This window comes from Pecten maximus, chromosome 3 (genome assembly GCF_902652985.1).
Source record: "Pecten maximus chromosome 3, xPecMax1.1, whole genome shotgun sequence".
In the NCBI taxonomy this organism is placed as follows: domain Eukaryota; kingdom Metazoa; phylum Mollusca; class Bivalvia; order Pectinida; family Pectinidae; genus Pecten; species Pecten maximus.
Window position 1 is genome coordinate 46,914,195 of NC_047017.1, and position 11,656 is coordinate 46,925,850.

Sequence of the window (11,656 nt, forward strand, 5' to 3'; positions counted from 1 at the left end):
CCAGCACAAATATAAAGACATTGGAAACGTCTCTCACCTGAACATCAAATCAGTAGGCCCCGATACATTCACACTCCTATTTAATTTTCTGCCCAAACAAACCTACAATCTATTTTTGATTTAGTTCTTTGGTCCCTGTAGGCCTAAACCTTTACGTTAGGTCTAAAGGTTAGGCCTATGTGTGTGGAGAGATCTCATTACGCTTAACTTACTGAAATTATTCTGAGTCAGAAATAGCATACATGTTTTATTATCAGTGCTTAGTTTGGGGGAAGTGAATGGGCCTGTTTATAGCGGGATTCTGAAAATATAAATGAGATTTTCAACAAAAAAACTGGTAAAAAGCCCTATTTCACATCCCAGTGTGATGCCTGATATTGTATATAATCAAAATTAGCTCATTATACTTTAAATAAGTTCATGATCATCGCTCAAACGTTCAGAATTTTTCTCCATCATGTAAATTGTCCGAATGCGTGTTAAATTAGATTTAACTACAAAATTATTATTTCACTTAAACCATGCTATTTTTCATATCATTTAACAGTTAAGGTGTTGTATGAATATATAGCGTATAGTAGTCTGAATGATACTGTTTGGTGATCATCTAATGACGAACTATTTCTTTTAACACAAACCGTTAGACTATTGTACTTGTTTACTGAAATATAAGGATTGGTTGGGTTCATGGGGTTATACTTGGATAGTAAGACTTATCATTAATCAACACTGATTTTTTTCAGTAATGAAAACACCCATCTGGTTTAACTTAACAGTAAATAATAAAATGGTGTTTTATAAGAAATGGTATCAGAAGGTAATTGTTATAATCAATGATTTATTTAAATTGCCAAACTTAAATACTTTTTATACCTTTCAGCAATTGAAGATAAATACAATATCAATACCAACTTCCTTACATACCATGGTATAATAAACTCTATTAGGAAATACACTGTCCACACGCATATAGAAAATGAAAATCTAACTTATCCATTAGTACCCATTCATTTAGAAATATTTTTGAAAACATATTAAGGGCTCAAAAGACTTCTATAACATACTTTCTAAAATATTCATAATCCCTTTCGAAGTTACTAAACTTTCCAAATAACAGTGGCTCCAAAATAGAATAAACTAACATATTAACCATTAATTCATATGTATTCAAAATCGGATTAACTGGTAGTCCAAACTGCTTCTTTTATAAAACAGAATCAGAAACAACTGTACATCTATTATGGGAATGCAAAGAAGTACAGTCATTTTTTGATAACTTTGAATTTTTGCTAGATACTCTATTGATTCCATTTACTTTAAATAACGAAACTTTCATTTTTGGAATGAGAAACAAGAAAAATATGTATTATAAAACAGATAATCTTATATTACTCATTAAGAAGCAGTGCATCTATAAAACAAGATGTTTACAACAAACTCTATCAGTACAAGCAATGAAACTTAATTTTATAGATAATATCAATATTCAAAAATATATTTTTATTGGTAAAGATAAAGGACATATTGGAACATTTCATAATAGATGGAGAAAATGGGATAACTTTTACAGACAACACCCAACTCCTGACAATACTTCTCAACTATTCTTTGTTGTATGTTATTAAGCTGCAGGATGATATATTAAAATTATTGACTGTGAATATAATGATAATATATGTGTTTGGAAAATAAAAAAATAAATAAAAAGAATTAATCAAAACTTCCTATCCACAGATAGTTTACCCTATATGGGTTATGCAAAATAAAGGACATACGTGATATAATCAAACGGAATCATTTGGGCATTGAGCTTAATTCAAACGATATTGATAAGAAGAATATCATTCATATAGAATATATGTATAGAAAATAAATAAAAGTGCAAGGAAATCTATTTTTTGTGTTTTCCTTACTATGATCTTGTTCTGTAACAATACTCGAGAAAATACAACCCTTTTCACGCTAGTGATAACAATATGTATGGTGAATCAGTTTATAAGAGACAGCCTGACGTTTGGACGTTATGGGTTTTTAAGATAAAATATTACATTGGCATCATTGAAAAAAGTTCAATATGGCTAACCAACGTCGGACAGCTTTATTCATGAATCTATAATCACACATAAAAGACGGAAATGTGAATCTATCAGGTGCATGAGGATACCAATATGAAACCTAAAAAATAGAACAAGCCCGAATATTTACTAGATTTGAATCATAAAAGCACGAATAGAGGTATTAAATAATTCCAGTAATCGTTGAAAAACTTCTTATGATAAATTACAATATAAGATCACAATTCTATTATGTAAACATTAAAGATTACGTGGTATAACATTTTTAATTGTATGAATTTACTTAAGTTAATGTTGAAAAAAATAGTGTAGAGACAATGGATAACATGTTCTGTTAGAAAGGGATTTTTGTAGAAACGACATGCTGGTAAATGTGAACAAAAGTTTTTAAAACATAATCAATTGAATTAATGTCCAGTTCATTAATTTGGATATAGATCATATTTGTAACTCAGTAGACTACTTAATACTAACCTTTTGTTTGTACTACTAATTTAATTTTAAGTTTGCAATCAAGGCTAGAAACACATATTGCTAACGACAAGTCCATTAGTCCGACAACTCGTATTTCTATTAAATACTGAAATTGATTTAATATTATTTTTCCTGAATAATGTATCAAAATTATTTCTAAAATACAATGACTGTCCAGGCATTAAACACTTTCACAGTCGTTTTATCCGGCACGTATTAACTAAAATGCCATTGCCCCCTTCTAAACATTTATTAAACCAGATTTTGATTTTAGTCCTGACCTATATATATCTGATATATCGCTCTTGATATTTGGGTCGAACATTGATCTGGCTAAAACATTGTGTCAATCATGACCACATAGCCGATAAAACATCAATATTGCTGTGTTTTCCTGACCGGTGATAGCCGGCTAGGGAGGTTAACGATTCGGATATTGTCAGGGGAAATAAATTAATGTGTGGCTGATTGACACAATAGTTGCATACATTGAGTATGAATTTGGGATATAAAAGAAAAAGGGGAAATGCTCACAGGTATTGCACGTCACCTGGCTTCTGCTGAACAAGAACGGTAGGTATACATTCGTAGTTCACTGGACGCCGGCCGGCAAAATCTAAATTATCTGCATAAAACAGGTGTTATATTGCAATCAGTTATACTTAATGATAGCACCTTTAGTTTATCAAATGTTAAGTTGCATTTTTTTAACAATGGAAAAAACAGCTATTTTTTATTATTATTATGTTCGTCTGTTATTAATTTTATGCAATACCATGTGTATATGTACTTTGAATTTTAACAGTTTGCACATATCTAAATGCTTGATGAAATATGAATTATCAAGAGTTACCATCAGAGCAATCGACTTTAGGTGTTAGAAATAACGCAGTTAAATATATATATAATATAATTAGTTTTATAAATTCTATATCTCAGTATCTCCATGTTAGATCGCGTTTTTTTATGTAATAGATATAAAAGGGTGTTTAAATCAAAATATGATTATCTCCAATTCTAAAATCAAAAGGAAGCATCAACAAAACCTTATTTGATAAAAACGTGTGATTGGCAAAGCATGTTTAATAGAAGTTTGATATTGATTATTAAATGGGTTTAGAATTGTAGGATAAACCAATTATTTGCTATGAACTTTGTTAAACTGTTATTATCTTGGTTGTTTCGACTGTAACACTGCACTGCAATACCTCTTTTGAAGACGCAGTTGCCACGATGAAGTACAGTCACCTATCAGCCATAGTGCTGATAAGCTTGCTGGTGGGCCATGCCGTGGCGCAGACGACATTGTCGTTGACCAATACGGGTATCCTTGGTACTGCTTTAGGACTGGGTGCCTTATACTATTTATATGAACAGAACAACAGACTACCTCCGTTTCCTCCAATACTTCCTCCACCACAATTATATGGACCAAGCTGGGGCCCTAATCCTTTCTGGCGGCCACGACATCCTCCTCCACCACCACCACCACCATTTTTTGCACGCGGCCCATATAGAGGTATGTATGGTTTAATTGAGGTCAGGATAAAATCTCAAATTTTATAATTATAAAAAAAATTATCTAATAATATATCAATATTCAATGAGTGGAGTGGTGCTAATTTGGGCCCTCTGGTGGCTATCAACGATAGATTTTCTTTTTTGTATATATATACCTTGAGGTTAGGTGGTCTTGATAATGACATCAAGGTCAGGTCAGATACCATTTTGAGATATGAGGGTTAAGTGGGGGTCAATTTCCAAATTGGCACAATTTGGACCAAATTTAATGATATTTTTAGAATGTCTTCATAATTAAGATGCATTAATATGTTGAAAATAAAACCAATTGAAAAAAATTACCCAGAGGGCCCAGATTAACAACCCTCCTTTAGATATCCAATCATATAAGGTATAAAGCTTTAAATTGATTTAAACAGCTTCATGTCGTTATTTGCTTCTTCCTTTTGCTTAAGATATTGACAAGTAGCAGCATGATTTGGTTTAAAATCATGTTTTGTCGTATCTCCTACTACTTAATGCATGTTTAAGCATGCATGCTGAACCTTATATGTTTAACATTGATAGAAATCATAGGATAATCTGAATACTATAGTATGAGGTGGAAAATAGGTAATATTAATTGAATTACAGCAAAAATTAAAAATAGCATATGTCTTACCAATTTGATGTTGTTTTTTATTCAAATTGATTATCCTTTTTTGAAATGTTAACTTTGACTTTCTCGTTGAAAAAGATGTTTTTCAGCAGAAGCATGCAAACAATAACTATCATTCATACATTTTTAAACCCTTCAGTTTAAAAAAAAGTTGCCGGTACGTAAAGAATGGTTATTGTTCATCCATATTCATGAATGTTTGAACTATTACAGTATTACAAAATCAAGAAAACCATGCTTAAGGTTTTCGAATATAGATAATGTTATATCATATATATTTTAAATAAGTAAGTCGACATTTGCTGTAATTTAAATAAATATGATATAGTAATTAGTTCGTCTTAGATAAAATGTAAACTTTCAATACCGTTTGTGTATTTATTTCAGGTTGATAAGGCTCTGAGATTTCTCGGAGGGTTCGCAGTGACACAAATGGATCATGGATACCAAAAACATGTTAAAAATAAAACGATGACCCTTTTATCAGCTGCGTTGTTAATTATTTCGCTATCAAATTATATTATTATATATAACATAGTAACACAATTGACGAAGGTAAACAACTTTATGACTCGTGGACTGATCTCGCCTCGAACTTATGATATACGGCACCCAATCGCCAAGTCAGAAATACTCTCAGCTTATACCCATGTGCCCCATCGGCGTTCTTAATAAAGAACGTTTCAATGGCGTAGTGATAGTCGGCCCGATATTCTGACATGATCATTGTGGAAGTCTTCTATTAGATGATATGAATACCTTGAACGCAATATATTTATATACATGGATGCGAATTGTACACATATTACAAATATTCATTGAGTACAACTACGACAGGAAATTCAAATCTTTATCTTCGGATCACCAACACATAGTGCATATGATATATTGTGCTAAATATTTGATATATAACATAGTAACACAATTGACGAAGGAAGACAACTTTATGACTATATATATATTTATTCCTATTACAAACTTTGTGTCTTTATATCACATTTTTAAATTTTTTTTTATTTACCATTATTTCTTAAAGCAACGCTGATATGCCATGGATTACGACCGCACTATGATACTTCCATATTAGATATCAGAAACCAAAAGTACTTAGCTTTCTTCTGTCTTGATATAAGTTCGATAATTACATAAGCGAGCTATATTGGTTATTGAATGAATCAAATCAATAGAAGAAAAACGAAGAATTTGAATGAGAGACAAAGGCTTGAACACATACCGAATAGATAAACAAGGTACCATTTTTTTTCTCCAAAAGTTGTATATAGCATTTCGAACGATTCATAGATATATCAATCATGTATCGAATCATTGTCTCACGTTTATTGAACAGGGGAGACAGAGAATACAAACTTTAATTACTTTAGAAATTGTAAACGGAAGTGATTTTGTCTATCATAAGCCTTAAATGTAAATATAGAAACATCCCACATCCGATGGTAGGCGTAATAGTGTAACGGCTCAATATTTATTTACTGTATTTCTTAAAGGCTACCAACGATGTGCAGAAAGAAATACAGTAGAGTGTCTAAAATCTACAGGAGTGCATAAAAAATCAGATGTTTCTGTATAATGATTGTTTCTGTGGTGAAATGAAGTCATGTATATTATTCCGCTGAGATACGACATTTGTCAGTTTATGGTACCGAAGTGCTCTGAATTTGGAAACTAATTCTTTTAACGCTAGCGACAGTTTGGGGGAAATGAACGGATTTTCCTGTAAGGCTTCCAAATGGCAAAGAATGATGTTGGCCTTATCAAACCACGCATTTGCGTACAATGTCATCATTTTTTATGAGGGAAAAAAACTCATAACGTGACTTCAATAAGCATGCATTAGTCTTGATATTGGTCAGTTGTATTTGTTTTGAACCAGTTACATCAATAAAAATAGTTAACCGAGAATTTAGGGTTTTAAAGAAAGGTGGCGTGCGTACAAAACAGTATTTGATGTCGAGGAATTAAGCCTTTTGGTATTACCTTTATTGATCGAGTACTTACTTATACGTTGGAATCGTTTCTAGGTTTTATATGTATTGCACTATACGTCCTTGGTTCCGAAACAAGGCTTGTCATCTATTATGTAGCAATCGCGTATGAACTATAGAGGTTTGAACGATGCAAATGTTAGTCATAATGACATGCTAATATCAGTTATTAAATTCCTGTTACGAGATACTATACAGTATATATCACTCGCAAAGGATAATTTGCTAAACTCGTGTCATGCAGAATACTGTTATATAATCTCTATACGTTCACATAATACTCTTCTATCCCTGGTCTCGTTTTGATAACTTTACTTTGTCTGACCTAGATTTACGAGACAGGTGTCGTCAAGGACCTCTTGTTAATTTTCCTTTTACTTTTATTTTATTGATATTGTATGTTAATTTTGATGTTGATGTACCAATGTACCATTCTCCTGTTATGAAAAACATTTTGTCCAAAATATTGACTGCTAATATTGGAACGCGAAATAAGCGAGTGGCAATGGTTCCGTTTTGAAAACACGCATTATTCTTTAAGCGAATATAACTGTACATTTCGTACTTATTAAACGGCGATTTCTTCTGGTAAATAATGAAACAGGCTTCAGATATATATCGATAAACTAGCCTATACCGTACTAAATGTGATGTAAATATATTAATTTATATAAATCTATGTTTTAAAACACTATTTACCTCAACTGATGTTTGTTATCAATGCTACACAGAGAAAGCCGAACGGAGTCACGTGGCAGTAACGAGCAGTAGCATAGCATTGCGACTATTTTGCACTGTTTTAGGAATTTATAAAACATGGTTACGGCCACTTTTAGATATATCATTTTAGAATATTTTGTCTGAGAGTATTTTCGCATGACAGTTATAGTCGCTTTAAGAGTTCTAGAAGGACGCATCAATGTAGTGATGTAGCTGTATCATCCTACACATCACTTGTGTATTCGATAGTTTTGGTCTGCATTACAGAAGAGTTCTAGAAGGACGCAGCACATGTGTGTAGTAGCATTATTTCCGATATATTCTGTATTTGTAACTGAATACATGCGTGTTTTTTCACTATCCATTTTAAGAATAACATTCAATATCATTCTACAATTTATGATGTCCTATAGTGCAATTACTGTGACAGGTGCATTCTAAAAGATGAAGAATATGATCTGCAGCAATAAAATAAACAAATCGGGAAGGCGTTACATTTGCGGAGTTATTATTTTCTACAGTCAGAATTTATATAGTCCATGGAACAGAAACACTGATGAAGCTAAATATGGTGTTTTATTCTATAAAGGCACTACATGTACATTATGAATATAGTCACTTCATAGTGAGAGAAATAAATGCATTGATAATCAATGTATAAAATTATAATAATTGGAATACATTGGAATGAAATACATGTAAAATATTAACAAGTCTTAACAAAGCAATGATATTCCTGATCAATAAAAATAATTTAAACGACTTTGGAGCTGATAAAAAGAAGTTATTACTGGTGTTATAAATGGGAAAATCAGGCTTCTTAATATGGTGCTACGCAATGTTAGAACGTAAAAAAACTGAATTTGGTACATGCTATTTTTTTAAACACTATAAAACCCTATCGTAAATTGCATATCTGTTTCGTCCTTTATTTCGAAAATACTTACAAGTAGCATCTTTCAATACAATCTGAGAGTAGAGCCAATAATGGAGTAAATTGACCAAATAGCTGTTTCGTCCTTCTATGCCAGTGATGTTATAGTGCCTTCAGGGTTGATAGTCGAGCGAAGTGTCAACATCTTGATGGGGAGGTGCAAGAGCCCCAAACGTCAACAACTATTCTAATTTTCAATTTAAATCAAACAAATTAACACAAAAGATATATCCTTTCTTGTTATGAAAATTCTTCTACGGCGCAACTTGACTATTCATAATATACACTGAACACATAGATGTACATACATGTTTAATATACAGTACAGGAAAGGATTTATGAAATATCTACCGGGTGTTACAAACACCACTCAATATATGTGACAACAGATGACAGGTGTATTGAGAAGTACATGTGGTTTGACCACGCCACATAAACGTCAGTTAATGCTAACGACAAACACATGTATACACCTGCTGCCCTGATTCTGCGACAGCGTTCTGATAGTATTACATAACAGATATGTGATAAACATACATACTCACACAGCAACTGCAATCAAAGGGCAATAAAGTCATGTTCTCTCCTCATATACTCTACATTTTATTGCACTGATGTCGCTGGAAAAAAAAACTCCAGCTCGATGTACCATTCTGAAGACAAGTTTTATTTATTCTTGTTGATTGATGGGTTGGGTTTTCGAAAACTGTCCTTATAAAAGACAGCAGCGCCGTGTATTTTTGTGGATACCTGCTTTTGTTTGGTCCGGTAAGTATATTGCATTCGGTTTTGCTTCAAATAGTATTTCATCCTCTTCGGGGCCAGACATTGGAGTTTCAGCAGCTTAATGACAGGATTACGTTCTATGGTTGTAAATGTGGAATCTCTCCATCTCACTCTAGCGTGATATTGGGGTGGCTTATTTAAGGATAAAACTGTCTTTTTTTTGTCTATGATCGCTATAGATGCCAGAGCAAAATATGACATGTTTGCTTGCAAACCTCTGGCATCTATATCGACCATAGACACCAAAAAAAGACAGTTTAATGATTATATTTACATTCTAGACATATTCGTTTTGGTATTTTTGAAAATTAAAATTGAGTTAGCATAAAAAATGCCAATATTCAGCGATTTCGTCAATGGGGTTCGACATATAGAACAGCCTCTTTTTTTTCAAATTCAATTGTCACGTTCACATTGGCAAACAAAAAAGTGCATTGAAATAATACGAAAAAACACAGTCTGTTCAATTTTCTTTTCATTATTTGTGTAACAATATTATATAAAATGTCTTTTTGATACTTTTAATTAACATAAAAAACGATTTACGTTAGTTACAAGTAATTCCGGTGGGTGAATATATTCATGCGCGGCATGGATTGATGTCACGTTTTGGGTGTCAATTATTGTCACATAGACTGCAAATCTTTTTACTTAGTTTATATCGTGGTTTTGCCACCAAAATGTAAATATATCGGTTAAGATGAAGATACGTCTGTCCAGTGTAGGAGAAATACATGCATATTAATTTTCCAATATTATCCTGTCATAGATCATGGAAATTATTAAGTAACGTTCTGCTTAGATCGCTGTAAGTATAGAGTTGACCTGTAGCAGATTCAACTTCGGAAAGTATGTGGTATAAGTCTTATGATTAAAGAATGAATCAACTAGGAATCCTTTGATATTTAAATAGTTTGAGTCATTTTCACGAGTTCGCTGCAAAAAATATGTATTGTCATCATCGATCTAATGAACCTTTTAAAACTTATATTGTCAGCATTGATGTAATGAATTTTTTAAAACGTATATTGTTATTTTTGATTTAATGAACCTTTTTTAAATTGGTATTGTCGTCATTGATCTAATGAACTTTTAAAAAAAACTTTCATTATGATTTGTTATTTTTAGATACGGAAGCAGCATGAAGCTTTGTGTTCCAACCGCCTTGGTGTTTTTATGCCTATTGCAGTCTGCTTTATGTCAGTTGTCTGCCATTACCGGACAACAACTTGGCTTATTTCTGCTGGGAACAGGACTTGGCGCAGCAGCATTTGGCGGTAGAAGAGGGGGTGGATATATTCCTCCACCGTTCTTTCCACCGTACATTCCACCTCCGTTCATTGGACCATATCCGCCACCACCACATTTCTTCAGGTCTCCACCATTTTGTAAGTATATCGTTTTCCCGTTCGTTATTTAAGTAAAGATCTGAGCAATGACCATGTACAAAAGAAATGGTATTTTTTTTTTATATCGGGGCAAAAAATCCGAACTCGTGCGTATTCAAAGAGGTTGCAAAACATATTACAAAACTGATTAAACTAGGGCATATTAATCTGATACTCGAATATTAAGACTTTACATTAATAAGAATTTTATCTTTCACAGATGGATAACCTTAAATGGCTGGTGCAAAATAAAGGACACATGTGCTATAGTCAAACGGAATCATTTGAACCTTGACCATAATTCCAAAGAATTTAATAGAAGTTGAAGTATCTTACATATATTATATATAGAAAATAAAAAAAAAACGTGTTAGCAAATCGCTATATTTGTGTTTTGTTTATGTTTGCTTATTTATTCCACCTGTATGTATATCACAATCAAATCATTATAAATATTTCAAGCAATAGGTATTTTCGAAAACCTTTTTTTTTTATGAGTTTATGAGGGACAGCCTTGATTTTGACATTATGGGTTTTTAAGTTAAAACGTAACATGTACGTGAGTGAAAGTAGAGTTCAGAAAGGCTTCCCTACATTGGAGACTTCCCCGAAACTGACCGTGTGTCAACACTGTCCATTTTTACCAAGCTTTACGAGAAGGGATTTGTCAAATATCTCCGGCTCACGATCGCGTGGATGTTAATACAAACAAGTGTAAAAACGTCCAGTGATGTCTAGCTAAATCGTGTATATGGATTAAAAGTTTGGTGATCGTAATGAGGTATGTACATGGTAAAATCGCGATATCAGATATATCTGAAAATACTTGAACTGAGTACAACTACCCTAAAACATTTAGTTTGTTACTAATCCTTCATTCATCATTTTGGAGATATTCGATTTGTTTATTTATTTACCTTCTGTTAATACATCCTCGTCACCTCTGTGAAGAGTTTTTGTTAATATAAATAACACGTATACAATTTTGCTTTCTTCGCCATAGAAAATACACACACCTGTCTAAAACATGCAAACTAGAAAAATAAGAAGGGAGGAAATTTGCTTGTTTTTTTTTTAATTGTGGCATCTTTGCGCAT

At 32.4% G+C, this 11,656-nt stretch overlaps 1 protein-coding gene and 1 long non-coding RNA gene across 2 annotated transcripts; both read left to right on the forward strand.

Moving 5' to 3' along the window:
• Positions 1-2,991: 2,991 nt before the first annotated feature.
• Positions 2,992-5,211, forward strand: LOC117324363 (formin-like protein 2). Its single transcript, XM_033880175.1, has 3 exons — positions 2,992-3,122; positions 3,769-4,068; positions 5,116-5,211. Exons 2-3 carry the CDS (start codon positions 3,783-3,785, stop codon positions 5,118-5,120), a joined length of 291 nt encoding a protein of 96 aa, XP_033736066.1. The 5' UTR covers positions 2,992-3,122; positions 3,769-3,782; the 3' UTR covers positions 5,121-5,211.
• Positions 5,212-9,023: 3,812 nt separating this feature from the next.
• On the forward strand, positions 9,024-10,943 carry LOC117324364. The gene is made up of 3 exons (XR_004531966.1): positions 9,024-9,153; positions 10,300-10,559; positions 10,780-10,943. It is a non-coding gene; the product is annotated as an uncharacterized LOC117324364 (long non-coding RNA).
• Positions 10,944-11,656: the final 713 nt, after the last annotated feature.

Coding starts and splice junctions, on each gene's coding strand:
- LOC117324363 (XM_033880175.1), top strand. CDS start 3,783: ATGAAGTACAGTCACCTATCAGCCATAGTGCTGATAAGCTTGCTGGTG.